Source organism: Kogia breviceps, chromosome 2 (genome assembly GCF_026419965.1).
Source record: "Kogia breviceps isolate mKogBre1 chromosome 2, mKogBre1 haplotype 1, whole genome shotgun sequence".
Taxonomy (NCBI): Eukaryota; Metazoa; Chordata; class Mammalia; order Artiodactyla; family Physeteridae; genus Kogia; species Kogia breviceps.
In genome coordinates this window covers 49,033,114-49,056,099 of record NC_081311.1, presented here as the reverse complement: position 1 = coordinate 49,056,099, position 22,986 = coordinate 49,033,114, and the positions used below count along the sequence as shown (strand labels likewise).

The following is a 22,986-nucleotide window of genomic DNA, read 5'->3' as shown; positions in this document are numbered from 1 at the left end:
GATAAGGGGATTTCTACCCATGTTCCCTAAATAATTCTGTCCCTGAACTCTGCATACAACAGTCCACCTTCTTTATCATCAAAATAGCCTCAAACTCTGAGGTCAGAGGGAATTTGTGGAACAGGTTCTGACGTCAGACAGACCTGGGTTTGTATCTGGGCCCCATTACTTATTAGCTGTGTGACTGTGGGCAAGTTGCTTTACGTCTCTGAGTTTCAGGTCCTCTAGGTCTCAGCCTTGGGAAGGAAGCAGCCATGAACCTCTCTACCTGGTCCCCACTCTTCCCTGGATTCCACACAGGAGGCAGTATCCTTCAGTGCCATTTGTCTTTGCTTTGCAGATGTCATCATTGAATCTCCTGGAATCTTTTCACATCCACCATGAACATCTCTCACTTCCTGGCCTTGCTGTTCCCAGAATCCCCACGGGGTCAAAACAGGAGCAAGTCAAGTTCTCTGTACACTCCATACAACTTCTCTGACTACTGCCAGGATTCCATAGACCCAATGGTCTTCATTGTCACTTCCTACAGCATTGAGACCATCGTGGGAGTCCTGGGCAACCTCTGCCTGATATGTGTGACCATTAGACAGAAGGAGAAGGCCAATGTGACCAACCTGCTTATTGCCAACCTGGCCTTCTCTGACTTCCTCATGTGCCTCATCTGCCAGCCACTCACAGCTATCTACACCGTCATGGACTACTGGATCTTTGGCGAGGTCCTTTGCAAGATATCGGCCTTTATCCAGTGTATGTCGGTGACAGTCTCCATCCTCTCGCTTGTACTTGTGGCTCTGGAGAGGCATCAGCTCATCATCAATCCAACAGGCTGGAAACCCAGGGTCTCCCAGGCCTACCTGGGGATTGTGGTCATCTGGCTCATTGCGGCCTTCCTTTCCCTGCCCTTCCTGGCTAACAGCATCCTAGAGAATGTCTTTCATAAGAACCACTCCAAGGCTCTGGAGTTTCTGGTGGATAAGGTGGTCTGTACTGAGTCCTGGCCACTGGACCATCACCGCATCATCTACACCACCTTTCTGCTGCTCTTCCAGTACTGCATTCCACTGGCCTTCATCTTGGTCTGCTATGTTCGCATCTACCAGCGTCTGCGCAAGCGGGGACGGGTATTCCGCAAGGGGACCTACAGCTTTCAGGCTTGGCAGATGAAGCGGATCAATGTGATCCTTGTGGTAATGGTGGTTGCCTTTGCTGTGCTTTGGCTGCCCTTGCATGTGTTCAACAGCCTGGAGGACTGGTACCATGAGGCCATCCCCATCTGTCATGGCAACCTCATCTTCTTGGTGTGCCACCTGCTTGCCATGGCCTCTACCTGTGTCAACCCTTTCATCTATGGCTTTCTCAACACCAACTTCAAGAAGGAGGTCAAGGCCTTGGTGCTGACTTGTCAGCAGAGCATCCCTGTGGAGGAGTCCGAGCATCTGCCTCTGTCCACAGTGCATACGGAAGTCTCCAAAGAGTCTCTGAGGCTCAGTGGCAGGTCCAACCCCATCTAGCCAGGTTTAGGGCTTCTCTCTGCCATGTTCATTACCAGCCTTCCTCACTTAGCTAAGTGGGCACGTTGCAAGCTGGGGGTGGCACTGGCTTTATGGGGCCCAGATAGGGTAGCAAGAGCCTGTTTTTGCATCCATTTGCCTTGTGAAGCCGAACATTCTGATGGTTCAGCTATTGTTCCTGGGGGAATTCTGAGTCTGGATTCTGCAGGTCACACACAGTATGTCTTGCATCCTGAGCAGATGCCAGAGCCGGAGATGGTCTTACTGATGGTCTGTAGTTCATTCTGGTAACTCAGCAACAGATGCCCAGCCCGGGAGCCCAGGGGTTTCACTTCCACCAGTGAGGCTGCAAGTCCATGGTGGGGTGAGGGGAAGAACACGTGGAGTCAGAGTTCTGGACCTTGGTAAACCCCTAACCTCTGTGGGAGACGATGTTTGTGGTTGGGCTTTGTAAGTGGTAAAGAGTTCTATGGAGGCAAGACAGTGGGATTACTGTATATCATTAGCACATCCAGCTGCGGAGAAGGGACCCCGGCAGCCTGCTCACACTCCTCTGCAGTAGGAATATCAGCCCCGAGCAGCAGGAATTCCAGGGTTCACATCCTACTCCATCCTTTTCCTCTTTCTTTGTATCTGCCACCTTGAATGGAAATAAGCCTGCAAGTATCTCTCCTTGATAAGACTGTGGGCCCCTTGAGGGTGACATCTGTATTGTCAAAGAGCTTGGGTCCCCTATGCCTGGGACAGTCCCTGGCACAGGGAGAGGGCTCCAGAAAGATTTACCATGGTGACAAGAAAGGTAGCAGGTGCCCCTGCTGAGTGCTCAGCTGAGGACAGCACCCTGCGCCACAGTCCAGTGTAGGAAGGGCTCAGGCTGCTGCAGCCACACTCTCTCGCCTGCCCTTCCTTGCCTCCCAGGACCTCTCTTGACAAGGCAGCTGCCCAAGGACTCTGCGACCCTCCCCAGTCCACCCACTGAAGAGACTTAAGGCCATGACTCCAGCCTCCTTCGTTCCACTCTGCCCCTGAGCTGACTTGCCCCAGGTGATGTGTCACCGTTCTTCCAAAGCCTCCCCGGGACTTTGGGCCTCCCAGTGGCTTTCAGTAGTGGCAGGGCCAGGGAGGGTGTTCTTAAAGTCTGGGGCACGGGCTGAAAGGAGCAGAGTGTCCCCCTTCCTCCAGCCAGCCTGGGAAATGGAGAAAGGGCTACAATGAGTGTGAATATCTCACCCATGGAGGTCAAGGTTCAGGCTTCTGGATCCAAGGCTTCATCTGTGTGTGGACCCGACAGCTTGTCCTTGCAGAAAGGGAAATGTCAAGATTGCTTGTGGGCCACCTTGGATGGGGTGTCCAGGCCTGGTTGTACCTGCTCAGACCTGCAGAGTGGCTAGTGGCTGGACCCACCATGGCCTCCTGGGGCAGGGTATTCAAGTCCCCAGACCCTTCGAGGGGCCTAACTGTGAGGCTCCAAGTGTTGGCTCTACACAGGGCATCTGGCAAAGGGCCAGGTAGCAGGAGATTGAACAGCCACATTTGATCATCTCTCTGGCCTGGCCTCTGACCAAGAACCCATACAGCTGACACCAAAAACAACTGCTCTTTGAGTCACCAGCTCCCTCCCTGGAACTGTTTGTTTTGTCCCAATTTTTGGTCACATCTCCCATTCCTTTCCTTTGCTCACCTTTATCCTGGTTTTTTGGACAGATTGTTGAGCCATTCTCTTGGTTTCAGCTTGTGCTTGTCCTCTGGTGCCACCTGCTCCAGGTAACCACCTGCTGGCAAAGCCTAGACCCTGGGACCCATTCCAGAAAGATGTCATTGCTCAAGCTCCGCAAGGAACTGGGGGCCTCATGGCCCTCCAGATCCCATACGATTGCCTGGAGTTTGTGTGTCATCACTCATCTCAGTGGTGCCAAGATGCTTGGGGACAAGGATGCTTTAGGGTGCTATCATGCTTGAGGACTGGGGGACCAGGCTGAGCATTTGGTGAAGGTGCTTGGCATTGGGAATTCGGGTAGTGGATGGAAGCCTCGCTGAGTATCTTCTGTGCTCCCCTCACCTTGCTGGGTTGGCACAACTTGCCTGGATGGCTGTCTCCTGCTCCTGGTTCCTAATGACCCTTGGGGTTTCCCATTTATCCAGCACCTTTGGCACTTGTATCTCAAAGTGTACTCAGAAGACCAGCTGCCTCAGCATTGCTTGGAGCTTGTTTGGCATGTAGAGTCTCTCTTCCCACCCCAGACCTATTGAATCAGAATCTGCATTTTATCAAGATCTCCGAGTTAATGGTGCAAACATTCAAGAAGCTCTCCTCTAGGAAACAGATTGCCCTGGAGCCTGGAGCCAGTCGGTGACCACCTTTAGACACCCACGGTGGGATCTACAGTAGAGCTATAGGAATCCTAGTTCTAGAGATATGGCTGTAAAATGGTATTGCTGAAAAGGTAGATTCAGTTTTGATTGCATATCTGGCTGCATGTGGACATATTTCTTGTGACCTTTTCCTTCCTTCAATAAATATTTGTGAAATGAACAGTTTGCATGGTTATATTCTTGGCGAACATGCTTCTCTGTATTCTGCTCTGTTTCACTTAAAACTGTATCATCAACAGTTTTCCATCTCGCTGGATATTGTTTTTGCCAGCTGGTTAAGAATCTAGAAAATGCTCCAGTGAAAGCTGGTACCTCTGAACAGCATCTCTCTTTAGCTCTTGGAGGGGCCTTCTCTCACCCAGAAAATAGACCTGTCCCTGATAGTAGTGGGAGGAACCCATCTTCATAAGAGCACCATGGCTGGAATTGGAGACTCAACACCGACAAAGACTGCCTGGGGACACTCGGAGGGTGCAAAACCTTATTGAGTCCTGTCGATGAGAGTGTAAATCCTGCCTAACTTTAGCCCTTCCTTATTATTTTTATTTCTTATTTTTTGGCTGCGCCATGTGGCTTGTGGGATCTTAGTTCCCTGACCAGGGATTGAACCTGGGCCATGGTAGTGAAAGCCCTGAGTCCTAACCACTGGACCGCCAGAGAACTCCCAAGCCCTCCCTTTTTAAAGAAATGACCTTGACTTGTTTTTTCCATCATAAAAGTAATCATATTCATTTAAAAATGTACAAAATAAAAATAAAATGAAAAAGGAAATCATATTTCACCACCCAAAGATGATTACTGTTTACATTTTAGGGAGTTATTTCTTTAGTTTTTATATATATAGTGTTAGGGTGTTTTTTGTTTGTTTGTTTGTTTTTTTAAAACATGGTTGAGATCATACTGTGAGCATATGCAGATATACATGTAAATTTAAGGATTATTTTATCTTTTTTTGCTTAACTTTATAAGAATTTTTATTCATTCATTCAAAAAATATCAATTACACGGTAGGTGCTGTGGGTAAGTGATAAATAAAATAGACACCATCCCTGTTCTCAGGGAGTTTATAATCCAGTCAGTGGGTCCATCCTGCATCCTTAATCATTATCTATTGTGGCATATTTAGATGTTCCTAGACCTATTATAAACAATTCTGTGACAAATGTCTATGCAGAGAACTTTCTTCTGTATTTGGAATTATTTCCTGAGGAGAGATTTCCAGCAGTGGAATCAGTGGGTCAAAGGACATGGACATCTTTCAAGGCTCTTGATGTGTATTGCTAAACTGATTTCCCAAGAGGCTGGAATGATTTCCACTCCCTGAATAATGCCTGCTTCCCTGTACCCTGGACACTGTTGAAAAATTACCATTAATGAAAAGACCCCCATCTTCACTCAATCTTGTTTTACTCTCATTCACTCATGAGCATCACTCCAACATCACCAGTTTTCTAGGCTCCCTTCACACAAAACTCCTCCAGAGGTTTGTGGAATCTCGAAGTCTCTGCTTCTCCTCCTCCCATGCTCTTTTGTCCATCCAAGTAGCTCTTGCCAAGGTCACTGGTGGCCTCCATGTTGCCAAATCCTGTGGCCAATTCTCAGTCTTGTCTTATGTGGCAATCAGCATCATGTGGCAGTTGGTCCTTTTTTTTTTTTTTGAAAATCTGCATGTTTTTTTTTTTTTTTAAATCTGCATGTGACTACTTCAGGATGCCACACTTGCGGTTCTCTCCTGACTCACCGGGCACTCCTTCTCAGGCTCCTTTCCTGGGCTCTCATCTCCCTGACTTTGGAACATTGGCCTGTCCCCAGGAAGCCATGGAGGCCCATCTGCTCTCATTCCCTAGGTGGGTTCATCCAGGCTCCTGGCTTTCAATACCACCGAATATTTCAATGTCCAATGCTCCCAAATGGGAATCTCTAGTCTGGACTTCCCCCATGCTCTCCAGATTTGTTTATCCAGTCATTACTTTGTGTTTACTGGACATCCAATCAGCGTGTTCAAAAGCAGGCTCCCGATTTGCCTCCTCACCTCTTCTTCCTTAATCTCCCCCTTTCAGCAAATGGCAACTCCCTCATTTCATTTCATTGCGTCCCAGTCTTGGGACCAAACTTCTCTTTACACCCCACATCCAATCCATCAGCAAGTTCTGAAAGTTCTGCCTTCAAAAATGTATTGAAAGAGGGAAGAGATATGGGAACATATGTATAGATATAACTGATTCAGTTTGTTGTAAAGGAAAAACTAACACACTATTGTAAAACAATTATACTCCAATAAAGATGTTAAAAAAAAAACAAAAAACAAACAAACAAAAAAAAATGTATTGAGCTTGACCATTTCTCACCTCCCCCATCTCTGCCACCTGGTCTAAGCCAACATCACATCTACCAATGTTATTGCACTGGCCTTCTCTCTGGTCTCACTCAGTCAGAGCGATCCTTTGAAGCCTAAGTCAGGTCCCTCCACACCTCTGCTTAAAACCCTTCATTAGCTTTCTGCCACTCAGAGTGGAATTCACAGTCCATGGCCTGCCCAAGCCATCTGCTGTCTGTGACGTCACTTCTTACCACCTTACCCTCGCCCACCCCCTGCACCAGTGCTGGCCTCTCTGCTGTCTCTTGAACACTCTTAAGATCGCTCCTACCTCAGCCCTCTGTGCTCCCACTGGGGCTGCTTGGAATGCTACCCCTGATATCAACGGTTTCACTCCTTTGCTCCCTTTACCTTAAGTGAGCTTTTATCAGAACATTGCTTCCTCAACCATGTTATAAAAATATAAGCCCCCTCACTCTGCATTCCTACTTTATGCCATAGCACCTAGCACCCTATGATGTGCTTACACACATTTACTGCTTCACTGTGGAGTGTCTCATTTCCTCATTAGAATACAAACCCCATGAAGGCAGGGACCTTGTATGTTTCGTTCACTATCTAGCTCTCAAGAGAGTGTCTGCATATGGGAGGTGCAGAAGACATATCTGTAGAGTAATACATTTAAACACTTTTATATTTGATCAGTGAGCATGGTTAACTTCAGCCTCTTGTTTGTGGAGTCCAGTCTGGCTTTGTAGGATTTTGGTCCCAGGTTGGGTAGCTATTATGAGCCAACTGTGTGACCTTGAGCGGCTCCCTTTGTGTATTGCTTTTCGATTCCTCACCTGTAATAATGCTGACTGCTATGTATTTAGTGTCCCAAACACTCTGCTAGACACTACATACATTGCCTCTCCTCAACCCTGGGATTGGGTAGATGAAGAAACTGAAGCTTAGAGAGGTGAAAAACTTTATCCAAGTTTTCAGAAAGAGCCAGGTTTAAAACCCGATCTGATGGATCCCAAAGCCCATGACTTGGACTGTTACAGCATGAAAGAAGACTGACCAGATGGCCTCTAAGCCGCCTTCCAGCTTTTAGCGAGAGAGTTTGAACTTTAGGACAATGGAGAAGCATTGCAGGGCTTTCAGCAGGGGAATGGCGTGGTCAGGTTATACTGAGAGAGAGCACTGTAGCTCAATTGGCCTGGGTTCCCCTAAAAGCAGAAGCTGAGTCAGAGGCCTAAGGTCTTTTTCTTTATTAGAGAATCCAATCCCAGGAAACAGATTGAGGGACCTGGGGAATGAAACAGGGAAAAAGAGAGAGCCAATTCCAAGGTATTTTATGAGCTGATTGTTTCTAAGAGGCAGATGATCACTTTATTTTTGGTGTAACTATCTCAGGACAGTCTGTCTGGAAGGAGAAAGAAGTAAGAATTTATTCATTGGCTCCTTTTTTCCTTTTGTCAAAGATTCTGCCCATGGAGTTGTGCACTCATAGACACTGAACACACCTTCCCGTGAACAGGACAGCTCCAGGAAGAGGTGAAGAGAAGTGTTGTGAAGGTACGAGGTGGGGTGGCATCAGGTCACACCTGTGGGAAGTTGGTTGGAGCCTTGCAGGGTTGGATGATGCAGCGGCCACTAGACCAAGAAGCAGGTAAAAACCAGAGGATCTCAAGTAGGGCAAAAGAGGCCTCTGATGCAGGCAGAGCTAAGTTGGGATGGGAGGTGTTATGGATTGAATTGTGTCCCCCCACATTCATAAGTAGAAGTCCTAACCCCTGTACCTCAGAATATGACTTTATTTGGAAGTAGGGGCATTGAAGGTGTTCTTAGTTAAGATGAGCTCATAGTGGAGTACGGTGGGTCCCTAATCCAATATGACTGTGTCTTTACAAAAAGAGGAAATTTGGGCACAGTGACACTCACACACAGGAAGAATGCCATGTGAGGATGAAGGCAGAGATCTGGGTGATGCTTCTACAAGCCAAGAAAGGCCAAAGATTACTGGAAAACCACCAGAAGTTACCAGAAAGGCATGGACAGATTCTCCCTCACAGCCCTCAAAAGGAACCAACCCTGCTGGCCCTTTGATTTTGGACTTCCAGCCTCCAGATCTGTGAGACAATACATCTCTGTTGCTTAAGCCACCCAGTTTGTAATACTTTGTTATGGGAGCCCTAGCAGACTAATACAGGAGGTGAGATTGAAGGGAGGGAGACCCGTCCATGTGAGCTATTGGGTCAGCAGGTGTTCAGTAGTTGGAGATAGACCACAATTCAAACTTGTTATGATGAAATAGGGAATTTATAGACTCATGTCATGGGCCTGTCCAAAGGAAGTTCTTTGACTGTAGGCTGGATTCTGGGGTTAAAACAATGACATCAGAGCTCTCCTTTCCTTGCCCCCTGGTCTCTACCACTCTCTCTAATCCCTTGATTCTGCTGGTCTCTTCATGGTTTTACACTCTACATGTGATAGTAAGAGCAGCTCCTGTCTTACCTTGGTCCCTGTGAGCCCAAGGAGAAAGGGCATAGCTTTCTCGCCATGCCCAGTAAGAACTCTGGGGAGGATTCTGATAGTTCAGCCCTTAACTGATGACTGTGGCCAAGTGGCTGGAACACTTTCTGTATCCAGGCCTGGATCCCTTGACCACTCCTAGATCAAGATGGTGGGGTCAGCCCCACTTGAATCACATGGATGTGCACGGTTATCATACCAGGGCATAGAGGTAGCCCCCAAAGAAAGTAATGCCAGGCAAGCAACAAAAGCAGAAGTGGACTTGGAGAGGATAAATTCATTAGAAAGATACTTGGGTGTCAAATGGACAGGATGACTTGGGTGTGGGAGAGAGAAAGAAGATTCCCAGGTTCCAGACTTGGGAAAGTAGGTCTATGTCTGGTCCATTTAGTGAGATGGAGAGGGTTTTTATTTTTTTGGTTTATCTTTGGACATGCTGTGTTTGGGGCCCTCTTGGGTGTGCAGGTGGATGGCCAGATGCTTGAGTCTGGAGCTCTAGAGAGCTTTGGCCAAGGCCTGACCAAGTCATGCTGAGGGGGTGGGGCTGGGTTGTGGCTAGACTGGGGTGTGAGCTGATCTGGAGCTGGATGTGGGCCAAAGGAATTCCAGTTTCCCAGAGCTGCATCTGCTGATAGGACACTGAGGTCAGCAAACAAGGTGGGGTCCTGGGATACGGGGTGGGGTAGTGCTCAGCAGAATGTCCTGGTAGACAGGGTGGAGTAAGCCAGGCACAGGAGCCATTTTCCCAGAGATGACACCAGGTAAGTTGCCCTTCATCTGTGACCTGTGGCCTCAGCTCTTTTGAGAATCAAGGACTGTTTCAAGGTCAAGCTTCTTGGCTAAAAGTTGGGAGTTGTTGCTGTGACTTACTGCTTTGTAGGGATACAATGATGCCTGAGAAAATCCTGAAAAGACCTGGAAGTTCTTCAGAGAAGAAATCTGTGATTCTTACACCCTGTTGAGAGATGGTCTGGTGGTGGACGAGTGAGCATAGCTGTCATCTCTGTCTTAAAGCAGGTCATGCTCACTTGGACCGACATCTTTAGTGACAAGGCCCTTGGCCTGACCTGGTCTGGTGGTCGGGCTTCACCCCAGAGTACCTCTCTTTTTTTTTTTTTTTTTTTTTTTTTCTTTTTTGCGGTACGTGGGCCTCTCACTGTTGTGGCCTCTCCCATTGCGGAGCACAGGCTCCGGACGCGCAGGCTCAGCGGCCACGGCTCACAGGCCCAGCTGCTTCGCGGCATGTGGGATCGTCCTGGACCAGGGCACAAACCTGTGTCCCCTGCATCGGCAGGCGGACTCTTAACCACTGCGCCACGCGGGAAGCCCCCCAGAGTACCTCTTCAAGGCTCGGATACATCTCACAACGGCTGCAAATATACAGACAGACAAGATTGGGGCTTCTGGGTCCTGAGAAGACACTGGGGGCAGAGCATATTCAGATGCCTTCTTAACCGACAGCAGCCAGGCACTTCCTACCTCGGGCAGCTGGGAAGGCATCTGCAGGGTGAACTTGCCAATGAATCATGGAGCAGGAGGGTGCTTGTTAATGGGGCTGTGTAATCATGGCCCTTGAGGTTTCTAGTTGTTTAAATGTCACCCTTTATGTGAAACTGATTCTTGTCAGACTTTGAAAAGAGTTTGTCCGTGCAGCTGGGTAGAAGCTCTCTTAAAATACATTTCCTTTCATTCATGAAGCTGTTAACAGGCATTGATTACTCATTCAGTCGACTGCCAAGGAAACCATACTGAAAATGGGGCATGCTTTCAGAACAAAGAACTTCCACTCACTGAGATAACCATATCTCCCTTAAAGATAGTGCGCTTTGTGATGGCCAGCAGCCTGTGGCCACCTTGTAAATGTCATTTGCAGCCCCTTCTGGGTTTGATAACTTTAAGGTGTGGGGGTGGATCTACAAAGGAATTCTTTTTTTTTTTTTTTTTTTTTTCCTTTTGTGGTACGCGGGCCTCTCACTGCTGTGGCCTCTCCCGTTGCGGAGCACAGGCTCCGGACGCGCAGGCCCAGCGGCCATGGCTCACGCGACATGTGGGATCTTCCCGGACCGGGGCACGAACCCGTGTCCCCTGCATTGGCAGGCGGACTCTCAACCACTGCGCCACCAGAGAAGCCCTACAAAGGAATTCTTAAAGAGAGAGACCTCCTTTTCCTACCTTTACTTTTACAGACCCACGTACCTGGAGCTCATGGGAAACCTGTGCCATATCTGGGCAGGTGTGAGCACCAGCCTTTTCCTCAGACCCCTGGGCAATGTCAGGGTGTGCTGTCAGTTGACAGTGGGGCCTCAGTCACATCCTGGCGGAGGGAATACTGAAGTTCTCATTGGTATATTTAACTATTCAGAGGAAATGGCCAGCACCGCATTTTGTCCAGTGTGTACCTTTAAAACAGTTAAAGATAACATGATTTATGTAAGAGAGTGGGTGTTTCAGCATCTGTGAGATCTGGGATCTATGGCTATGGGTAGGGCAGAAGGGCTTGGAGCCTGAGCTCTGGGGAGGGGTATATGCAGCTGATGCCCTCCATCCTTATTCATTGGCACCTTCTTTGCAGATGGCATGGCTAAGCCGCCTCCAGACAGGCAGGTATGAAAACAACTACGCAGTGCAATGACAAGGGTAATTGTAGAGTCAGGGTGTGGAGAAGGAGCCAGACATTCTCCATGAGGGCATTTGGGGTAACGCGTCTGTAAGTTCATGGGGCCGGCAGGATGGGAAAAGACTCACTTTGCTGTGAGCAATGGTGGGAGGTAGCAGATCCAGTGCATTTGGGGATGGGGTTGCTGAGGGTAAGCCTGGATGGAGAGGTGAGATCCGGTGGAGGAGGCCTCTCATCCCAGGCTAAGCAGTTTGACTATATCATGCTGGTGAGGGAAGACACTAACAGGTCTTAGCAGAGGGTTCCATGGTTAAGTTTGAGGTTAGGAAAGCTGCTTTTGACTGCAGTGAGAAGGGGTTAGGGTAGTGAGAACTAATGTATTCAGCTGATTCCTGGTTTAGCTATTCTCTGCAGGCTGGCCTCACAGAGAGGCTGGTCTCCTGCAGAGCTCCAAGGAAGCTGGCTCCAGCTGAATCCTGAAGATGACCAATCTTGGTAGATCACTGCCATGTCATAGGCTGGAACCCCAAACCCTGGCCATGCCAGAGTGGGGCTGCAGCTCCCCAACTCTGAATGCTGAGCTGGAAGAGCAGGGCAGATGCCCAGAGTTCTGCCAAACCACACTTTGATCAAATCCCGAGTCCTGATCCAATCAGGAGAGGGGCTGCTGCTTCTCTAATCATAAAAGCCCAAGGCCTGGGGTCCCTCTGCTGGAGTTTGACACTAGTCCAGCTAGATCCCCATGCAAGGCCTGGGAACGGGTCCATGCGCTGTTCCGGAGCTTACCTCTGTGGGTTTCCCCCACTGAACCCTGCTGCAGCAGGCAGCGTGGGCCTCCAGGTACTTTTCCCTTGTTTGCTCAAGGAGTTTGCAGCCCTAAGGCCATTTCCGCAGACTTTTGGTTCAGCTTGCCAGAGGGAGGCTGCTCTCATTCATAAGCACAGAGTCCTGACGAGGATGATGGGGTTGTGCAGGGCACCTTGATGACGGGGCATGTACTGCTGTGCCCACCCACCTCCTCCTCAGCCTACCCTCCGCTGTCCAAGTCTCTTTCCCACAGCGCGTTACCCAGGTTTGCCCCCCAGCCTAGAAATTATGAGGGCTCTGTGTCTAGTTCTGAGCCCCACAGGGTATGGTTTGTTGTCCAGAAGGGGTGACTGGACCTCATAGAAGCCTTGTCATCTCATGGTAGCCATCTTCTCACTGTTCAATGGATTCCGTGTCACCCGCTCATTGAGAAAGGTCTGGAAAGTTGTTAACTCTGAGTCTCATTTCCATATTAGTCAAATGGGGCGTGGAGGTTGGACTAGAATATATTCAGGATTCTGTGCTCTTTTAGGAGAGTCCATGGTTTCTTTATCTTTGTAGGAAATAGATAATCCTGTAGCCCTCCCATCTTTCCATAGAATGAAGCAGAGGTGCAGCCACTGTGGAGAAGAGCATGCAGCCTCCTTAAAAAACTAAAAATAGAGTTACCATACGATCCAGCAATCCCACTCCTGGGCATATATCTGGAAAAGATGAAAACTCTAATTCAAAAAGATACATGCACCTTCATGTTCATAGTAGCACTGTTTACAATAGCCAAGACATGGAAGCAACCGAAGTGTCCATTGACAGATGAATGGGTAAAGAAGATGTGGTATATATATATATATATATATATATATATATATATATATACACACACACACAATGGAATACTACTCAGCCATAAAAAGAATGAAATAATGCCATTTGCAGCAACATGGATGGACCTATCATACTAAGTGAAGTAAGCCAGACAAAAATCATATGACCTCGCTTATATGTGTAATCCAAAAAATAGTACAAATGAACTTATTTACAAAACAGAAATAGACTCACAGGCATAGAAAACAAACTTACGTTTACCGAAGGGGAAGTGGGGGACAGATAAATTAGGAGTTTGGGATTAACAGATACACATTAATATATATAAAATAGATAAATGACAAAGACCTACTGTATAGCACAGGAAACTATATTCAGTATCTTGTAATAACCTATAATGGAAAAGAAGCTGAAAAATAATATATCTATAAATATACATATAATATATATAAATATTATATATATATATCTATAGAAAATCTTACTTTGCTATATACCTGATACTAACACAACATTGTACATCAACTATACTTCAATTTAAAAAAAAAAAAAGAGAATGAAGCAGAGGTCCTCACAGGCAGAGCCAGTATCAGGACCAGTGAGTAGAATTCCCACTACATGATGGGAGTTGCCTTACTTGTTAAATTCATACCCTCATTTTCATGAGGGCTGTGCTGATTTTTCTGGCCTGGCCTACTCAGGCCAGAGCTTGATTCTATGGCTGGGTTAGTTAATTTGGTCATTTTGTAAACCTTAGCCACGTCAGAGTTGTACAATTGGCTATTAAAAGCCAGACGAGGGCTTCCCTGGTGGTGCAGTGGTTGAGAGCCCGCCTGCCGATGCAGGGGACACGGGTTCGTGCCCCGGTCCGGGAGGATCCCACATGCCGCGGAGCGACTGGGCCCGTGAGCCATGGCCGCTGAGCCTGCGCGTCCGGAGCCTGTCCTCCGCAATGGGAGAGGCCACAGCAGTGAGAGGCCCGCGTACCACAAAAAAAAAAAAAAAAAAAAAAAAAAAAAGCCAGACGATAGCCTCATCCATCTGAATTATAACTGTGCACCGACAAGACACGTGGTGCTAGATAAAGCGCCATAAATGTCCAAAATGCTGAGAAAAAATGTGGGACGAGCGGGGTCAGATGCCCATGTCACACTTTGCCAGCTTGCTACGTGGCTCCAGAACTCGGGCCTGTGTCCAGCGCTGAGTTCCCGACACTCCCCTGACTCAGGATGTCAGCGTTTGAGCCTTGCCAGGCAGCTTCTCCACAGGGCCCTGATTCTTCTCCTCCCTCCCGCCTCGCCTGAACTGGCCTTCAGCTCAGCACTAGGGAGTGTCAAAATATCTGAGCCTGTGGAGGGTGACAAATCCAAAGCCTGTGAGGGTGACTCCTTTTGGGAAAGTTTATCCCGCAATTAATGACATCACAATTCTCTAGTCTCCCAGCTTGGCATTGTCAAAGTCATCTTCATAGTCTCTACCTCTACAGGCTGTGGCATCACAACCTACAAACTAGGTGAAGCCCCACATAGGAAAAACCCTTCCCTTGACTTTGCCAATGCCCTTTTTGGATCTTTTTGCTTTTCAAAGCCAAGCTCTTCTGAGAATATTCTACACTCATGGCCACTGCTTTCTCAGCTTCTCTTTGCTTCTCAGTTGTGGGTGTTTTGATACCCACTGCTGCTGAAATTGCTGTCCATAAAGTCACAGCAATGGGATGGCGTGCTCATCACCGTATGGCTTGGGTCCACACCCCAACTGAACTTTGTAGCATTTCGTTTTGACATTGTGTCCCTGAATTCCCCTCTTCTGTTGGCTTCCGTGACATGAACTCCAGCCTCATTCTCTTAACACTGGCTTTTCCTTCTCACCTCCTGTCTCCCTCACATGCCAGGCTTTTCCTTGTTCCGCTTTGATGCTTGTGTCCCACCCAACACTCTTCCCATGAACAATTGCATTCTGTTTCTGTGGCTTCAGCTGCCACTGGCAAGTTGACAGTTCCCAAATGGACATCTCCTCCAGACTTTATCTACTTGCCACTGGACATTGTCTCCTGGGTGTTCCACACACACCTGAAGTGCAAGTCCAAAGCAAAATGGGGGCCCTTCTCTTGGATTCCTACTGGATTTTCCATCACAGTTACTCCTATCAGTAACCACCTGATTGCCTAATTCACAGCATCTGATTCATCCCTGTCCCTTTGGACTGTTGCAAGAATTTCCTCATTGGTATCTCTGCTTCCATCTTGCTGTCTTGTGGTCCCTTCTCTACTCCAGTCATAGATTTGACCTTGACAGGTCTATTTGGCAGGTCTATTTTGGCAGTTCTAATCTATTTGGCAGTTCCTACCATCTACAAGATACAGTCCCAGTGCTTTTACATGGCCCTTGGGCTATTCATGGTCCACCACTAGCTGGCCCTCCCATCCTCTGTTCTAAATCCATCTGCATCCGCCATCCTGTTGCAGTCACCAGACTCCTTATTTTCTGTTCCTCAAACATGCCGTACCTTGCCCAGATTGATGCCTATTGAATTCCTGTGCACTTTCCAAGTTCACCTTCTCCGAAAACTTTCCCTGGCTCCCTTGTTTCATTATCTGCATGCCCAGAGCACTTTGTAATGTCTCTCTTGGACACATAGGGAGTCTTAGAACTGGAAAAAAGAAAGGATGTCTCTCTCTTTCCTCATGTCTGTAGCCCCTCAAGCAAAGGAATTGGGCCTTTATCTTCTGAGCCGCCAGCACAGCACCTGCCCTTGAGTAAGTGCCCCATGAAAGGACAGTATGCTTGTGTCCTCCAAGAAGAAAAGACAAATCAACTTGGAAGCTTAGAGGTGAGCTGGGCTTCAGGGAGGAGACCAGGAAGAGTTGGGTCGGCAACCTCTTCTCTCTACGGTTCAGCTAATAGAGGCTACAGCGTCTCTAGCAACAGTGCGTGCAGGGTGACTCTCCATATGGAACATTTAAACTCTGGGGTCTAAGGGAATGTAGCCTGTCTATGTTTTGTATTTGAGAAAGCAGGGCAGTATAATATAAATTAAGAGAGAGACCAAGGCAGAGTACTGTCCTCTGTAAATTCCTTGGGCCTGATGGAGGCAAGCTTTCTATCTTGGGCTCAGAACTTTATCACCTAGTCATACTTCCTCCTCTTTTCCCCAGGCAGAACTATTGACACAGGAAACTACATTTGTATATATTAACACAGAAACCAATGAACAAATGCTGTGTTCCTGTGCAAATAGGCAAACTTCCTTATGCAGACAGGGATCAGCGACATTTGGCTCAGAAACTTTTGGTTTTTAGAAATATTTAACAGACGCAGGTCCAGATGACATGTTGGCTGCTGCACCCTCCTCTGGCGACAGTCCTGTGCCTGGACACCCCTGCTTTCCTTAGTCTCCCTGCTGTGCTCTGAGCATTTCTGTGGTCACTGTCCTTAGCTTCCTGGAAGCTAACATGTTCTTTAGTGAGTGTGTGTCAGATCCGTGCACTCTCATTTAACAATGAGAGGGGATAGGTTATGCATGACTCGTCAATGAATGAGGGTCCTTCAGTCAACATCATCAGCCACCTAGGCACGTGCAAGGCTCTGGAGCCATGGAAGGAGGGGCTACAAATGTGCATGAGGCAGCCTGGAGGAGCTCAGCGCTTATAAGGGAGACCTGTATTTGATGGTAAGATTATGTACAAAAAGGCCTTTCTCTGTGCTGTATCATGTAGTGAAATATAGGGAACAAGCAAATGTCCTACAATCAGAGAAAGCTAAATAACATGCTATGACAGGCTCCTGGGCTGCTATTTTAATAGTATTGGGATTGCTCATGATCTGCTAAATATTGTGAAATCAGGATGTTGAACCATAGAGTATATGCTCCACTATTTGTAAGTGCACTTACCCAATCGTGGAAGAACAATAAACTAATATCCCTGGAAGGAAATACACCACTGATTATGGGATTATAGTGATTATTTTTCTTTTTATATTTTTCACATTTCCCAAGTTTTCTGTAATAAGCAGACATTGCATTTATAATCAGAAAAGGCTATTTTAAAAATCTCTTCATGCCTAGGTGGAAAAGACTGTCCACGGAGGTCCTTAGGGGTCCCCTGGGTTCTGCTCTCCTGTCAGGGAAACCTGGTTCTAAGAATTCCTGTAGAAGAGCTACTAAAAGCAAAATGAAGGGGAAACAGAATGTGCACATTTCTAAGCTTCTGATACATCTTGCAAAACCACTTTCCAGCAAGGCTGTGCTGACTGACCTCCTCCTCCAACATCACGTAAGAGGTGCAAAGGGTTGGAGCAGACACCTGGGTCCTGAGGGGATGGGCGTTCTGACTGGTGACATTTAGTGGCAAGGATACTTCCCTTCCACAGGACACTTGCTGATCTAGTCACCAGGGCTCCCATTCAAATCCCATCTTATCTCCAAACACCCAGGCCTGTTTCAGAGATCGGAAATACATGCATTTTGACAGAAGACCTCCAAATACTGTCTTCCAGAGCAAATAAGTCCTACCATTGCTATGGGCTTTCTTGTGTCTCGGTCGGGAATGTTGGAGTCTGTCTGAACAGACTGTTATCTCCAGAGTGATGATGTGATGTTTGTAGGAGGCTGGCTCTGTTGGCTGTCTGTCACCAGGATAGTGCTAAGAACTGAGGATGCAGGAAGCAAAGGGGTGCAGCAAAGAGAGCCCAGAGTGGGGAGCTGAGTGGCCTGGCGACCCTGGGCAGGTGACTGCCCCTTCCTGGGCCGCAGGTTCCTCACCTATGACATGTATTCTGAGGTCCTTCCTGCCTGAACATCCAGCCATTTTGCATGCTCTGGTACAAAGAGATGCTGTGTGAATTCTCAGGGCATCCCCAGTGCCCAGATAAACTCCTCTGTGGGTTTGCTTGGTGTCATTCAAGTGTTCCAAGTTTTCATTGGCTTCGGACTTCAGATCATAGATTGTTTGAGCTCACAGTGTTAGGGTTGGGATCTGACTACATCAAGGCTCTCAAATTACAGATGAGGAAACTGAGACCCAGAAGGATGGAGAGACTTGCCTGAAGTCCCAGGGCATTTGCAGGCCAGCTGAGAGGAAGCCTGAGGCCCTCTCATCTGTGTGTGGAGCTCCTCACATCACCCTGCTTCCCCTCAACGTTGTATCTGAGTGCTCCTCCTCAGGAGGAGCAGAGCCAGCTGGGACTCGAGCCCTGGGTTCCAAGTGTGATTTCCTTACACACGTGATGACCAGGAAGCTGTCCCTATGAGGCCGAGGCATGCGCAGTGGGGCAAAGTGCTTCCTAACACTGAGCACCTGTGCAGAGGTTGGGCAATCAAAAGCCACAGAGGAGAAACCCCAGGACTTTGTCAGAAAGGAGAGAAGGGGACTCTTCCCTCCCAGGCCTTGCCAGACTCTTAGCAGAAGGTGGAGAGTGGGAAGAGAGGGAGGGGCAGGGATGGTCTGCCCCAGCCCTCCTGTGTCGATTGTGAGCCTGGGCACTGAGGCCTTTGGCCCTGCCACCATGAAGCTCCCAGTATGTCATGGTACAGGGGCGTGGGGCTAAGAGTGGGGTTTTGGCAGTGGATTTCTCTCCATCATCTTCTAGCAAGTCGAGCTGCTGAGTTAGAAGGCAGATCCCCCAGCCTTGCTGTCTGTTCTTGAGAATGTGAATTCCACCTTGAATCACACAATGGGCCATGGGATGCAGCTTGGTATATTACACAAATTTCTCAAACAAATTACCAAAGCCCATTCAAGAAAAAATAGACAACTGAATAGCTCTATTACTGTTAATGACATTAAAATTTAAAAACTTCTCACAAAGAAGCTCCTAGGTCTGAATGACTTCACTGGTGAATTCAATCAAATATTTAAGGAAGTAATAACATCAGTCCTACAGTTGATTTTTGTATATGGTATGAGGTAGATTCCAACTTTAGTCTTTTTGCATGTGAATATCCAGTTTCCCAGCACCATTTGTTGAAGAGATTGTTCTTTCCCTTTTGAATGGACTTGGCAGCCTTATCAAAAATTAGTTCATCATAGATATATAGGCGTATTTCTGGATTCTCAATTCTATTGTCTTGGTCTATATGTCTTTCTTTATGCTAGTACCACACTGTTTGGGTTACTGTAGCTTTGTAGTGAGTTTTGAAATCAGGAAGTGTGACTCAGACACATATTATTTTATTCCTGCCCATATCATGTGCTGGTGACCTGGTAGCCTCCAGGGCCCCCCTTGAACTTCTGGTCCTGAGCCTAAGATAGGCACAAGCCTAGGAGGCCTGCTTCTTCTTTCTTCCCTCAGATTCCTCTCTGGGGTGTGTGTGTGGGTGGGTGGGGGAAGGGGGAGAATATATTATGAAACTTGGATACTTTTGAAAGTGAAAGGAGATTTGTATCCATTTTACAGGGCTTATATAACAAATTACCACAAACTTGGTGGCTTGAAACAATAGATATTTATTCTCATAGCTCTGGAGGCCAGATGTCTGGAAACAAAGTATTGGCAGGACTGTGTTTTCTCAGAAGGCTCTTGGGGAGGCTCCTTCCTTTACTTCTCTAGCTTCTGGTGGCTGCAGGCATTCTTGGCTTGTGGCTGCATGACTCCAATCTCTGCTGCCGTCTTCCCATGGTCTTCTCCTCTGTGTGTCTTCTCTTCTGTTTCTTATAAGGGCACTTATCATTGGATTTAGGGCCCAATGGATAATCCAGGATGATCTCATCATTTTTGTTTGTTTGTTTTTTGGGTTTTTTTTTTTGCTGTACGCGGGCCTCTCACTGCTGTGGCCTCTCCCTTTGCGGAGCACAGGCTCTGGACGCGCAGGCTCAGCGGCCATGGCTTACTGACCCAGCCACTCCACGGCATGTGGGATCTTCCCAGACCAGGGCACAAACCCGTGTCCCCTGCATCGGCAGGCGGACTCTCAACCACTGCGCCACCAGGGAAGCCCTGATCTCATCTTGAGATCCTTAATTACATCTCCAAAGACCCTTTTTTCCAAACAAACTTATGGTTACCAAAGGAGAAAGCGGAAGGGGGTGGGTAATAAATTGGGAATTTAGGATTAACAGATACACACTACTATATATAAAATAAACAACAAGGACCTACTGTATTGCACAGGGAACTATATTCAATATCTTGTAATAACATATAATGGAAAAGAATCTGAAAAAGAATATATATATATGTAAAACTGAATCACTTTGCTCTATACCTAAAACATTGTAAATCAACTATACTTCAATAAAAAACAAAACAAAAAAACTCTTCTTCCAAATAAGTTCACATTTTCAGGTTACAGGGGTTGGGATGTGAGCACATTTTTTTGGGGGGGTTGCATAATTCAACCCACTCTAGGATTTTACTACTAATTAAACTGGGACAAAAGATATAATACCAGGACTCTCCCCAGCAAAGTAAGGCATATGGTCACCTAGACTGAAGACCCTGGAGTTTACCTTATATGAAGGGACTGCTCTTTTCTTCCATAGCATAGAGCAGAAGCACCCTCCCTCTCACTCTACCCTACCATGCTTCCTTGTGCTAGGCCAGGGTCTGGCCCATGTGGCCTTCCAAACCTGAGGATTCCTCTTACCTAGGTGGCATCTCAATCACTGTCTCTCCATACCGCTGAGAGGCAGGGGGGAAAAGAACTCTGATCCCTTTTGTGCCTCCCATCTAAAGCTTCCCGTGCTCCTATAATAGGCTCACCAGGTGTCAGAGAATCCGTGTGGTTCCTGACCTGTACCAGATGTGTTCCCTTGTCTTTCCCTAGAAGTCAGAGACGGATCCAGCCCTCCTGATGTTTGCTTCTCCTCTCAGAACTCAAGGGAGGGGTGAGAGTGGGGGAGGGCTGGGAGATAAGTCCATCTGGAGGCAGAGCAGGATATACAGGTTTCAGAGGGAAAGCAGAGAGAGGTTCTAGCTTTGGTCTTCTGCAGAAAGAGACAAGGGAGGCCGAGAGGGTAGATGGCCTGAGGTCTGGGAGGATGGGGAGAAATGAGAGGGGTGGAGTGAAATCTGGGCACCTGGGGGTAGGGCTGAAAAAGGGGACCTAGGAAATTCCAGAGGCACATTTCTTTTTGTCACCTAGATGCTGGTTGTGTGGTCCCTTACATGGCATTGCAGGGACTTCTGGTACAGTTTTACCTCTGTGATGTCCTGCTTTAAGAAAAAGATTCCTTCTTACCAACATTCTGTGATTCTGTGGTGGTAATAATAGAGGAACTCCCCCTCTCAACCACAGGTGGTCAGATGACACATGCTGGACAATTAGAGCATCTCATAACATTAGACATGTCACAGGGTCAGCATGTGACACAGCAGGGCCAACCAGAGCCCACTTTTCAGGAACTGAGGATGGATGTTGGGGAAGGAGTACTCTGTCTATGTGTACTGTGCGGGCTGTGTGAGCGGGGGCTTCTGTACAACCTCCTGCTGTCTCACGGAGAGAATGTGTCTGAAGCTGAAGCCAAGTGGAGGCCTGCAGAGCCTAGAGGTGACTAGCGAGTGTCAAGGACCTTATTTGAACTCCTGGGCCACACCTCAAGGTCCTGGTCGTGGGCTTTCAGGGCAGCAAGCCCATAAGTTTGCTTTGAGTAGTGTGTCCTTTGATGGCCACAGAATCTTTGACAGGGCTCCCCTGGAGAGGTAGGGTGGACCCCAGGTGGTTGGCTAAGCCAGAGGCCTGTGGGCAAGAACTGGGTACCAAGGAGCACCATCAATGGGGCTGTGGGGTACGGTGGAGCAGAGAGCAGAAATGGACACCGAGGAACCGGAGGAGGAGACGCTTATTACCGCATGATCTCATTTCATAGTCACTCAGCCTTAGAGGTGGGCACTGCTCCTATTCCAATGAGAAGACCAAGGGTGCAGAAGGTGAAGCCCAAGGCCACCCTGTAAGCAAGCAGCAGGACTGGAGTCCAGGCTCACTCTTCCCCGAGTCAATTTTCCTGATAACGAACCAGTGATAGCTGTGCCCTCACAGCCTCCTCCACCCAGCTGCCTCCTGAATCATCCTGCTGCACAGACCTCATTACCACCAGAGCAGAGAGCATGGCTCCAGCCTCAATGCACACCTCGGCTGCTAACGAGCACCCTAATTTGATTGGCTCCAAATGAATGTGACGCAAAATTACAAGATGCCAGAAGACACTGCCATAAATTGAACGAGTTGGCTTCAATTTATTATGTTTTGAATTCAATTAGATTTCTCCTCCAATCTGCTCTGAACATTAATCCAGCTGCTGGCTAGAGAGTGATACCTGGAAGGGGATGTTATCATTGAATTCCAGCCTCAGCCATTCAGCTTGGGCTCCGGGCGACAGCACTCTACAGAACACCTCAGCCCGGGCGTGGGAAAGTCAAGGAAGTTCAAGGCCATCTGCCAAGCCTCCCTGCCAGCGAGTCTGCATATTTCCTGCTGGGGAAGGGATTTAAAGCAATGTACCTGATTAAAATGGTTTCCAATTATTTTTAGTGCATAAACACTTCAAAAGGTTACATAGAAGGGAGTGTTGGAGTCATGGACTTTGTCATGTGACAGACAGCAAGGGACATGGTGACCCGAGGTCTGGGCTCAGCCTGGCCACAAACTCTCTGTGTGACCAGGGTAAAACTCCAACCTCTCCCAGCCTTGATTTCCCCATTTGCCAATTGAGGGAGTTGGACTCCAAGAACGATTTCGATAGCCTTAGATTCTGTGCTGCACACCCACCCACCCTGTCCCCCTCCCGTTGTCGTTCTCTGGCCCATTTGCCCTGGGAAACTGACCTCTTCAGTCTGCCTCAGTGGCTCCCACATCTTGGTCCTAATGCTGCCCCTTGGCTCATAGGGAAGCTGGGCAATGATTATTTACTTTCCTGGAGAAGGGGCAGCCACTTGGGAGGGATGGGGTCCCTGTCACTTCAGGTGGTTAAGACGGTCTGGAAAGCCCGGGACTGATAAAAAAGGGATGCCGATGACCTCAGGGACCTTCCCAAACTTGGACACTGTGACCTCTAAGTCAATAGAAAATTCGGGTAG

General features: G+C 47.9%; 1 protein-coding gene across 2 annotated transcripts in view; it reads left to right on the top strand.

The window, feature by feature from the left end:
• NPY4R2 (neuropeptide Y receptor Y4-2) overlaps positions 1-22,986 on the top strand; it is a 68,890-nt gene that overhangs the window by 4,291 nt on the left and 41,613 nt on the right. Inside the window, exon 2 of one of the 2 annotated variants that reach the window (XR_010839305.1) lies at positions 7,674-7,767. Coding sequence is in view for 1 of the 2 variants with exons in the window: in XM_059052048.2 (XP_058908031.1) it covers positions 381-1,514 (1,134 nt within the window). In the remaining variant the exon portion in view is untranslated. Of the gene's footprint in view, positions 1-340; positions 4,048-7,673; positions 7,768-22,986 lie in introns of those variants that run through there. The other variant, XM_059052048.2, reaches the window with a different exon arrangement.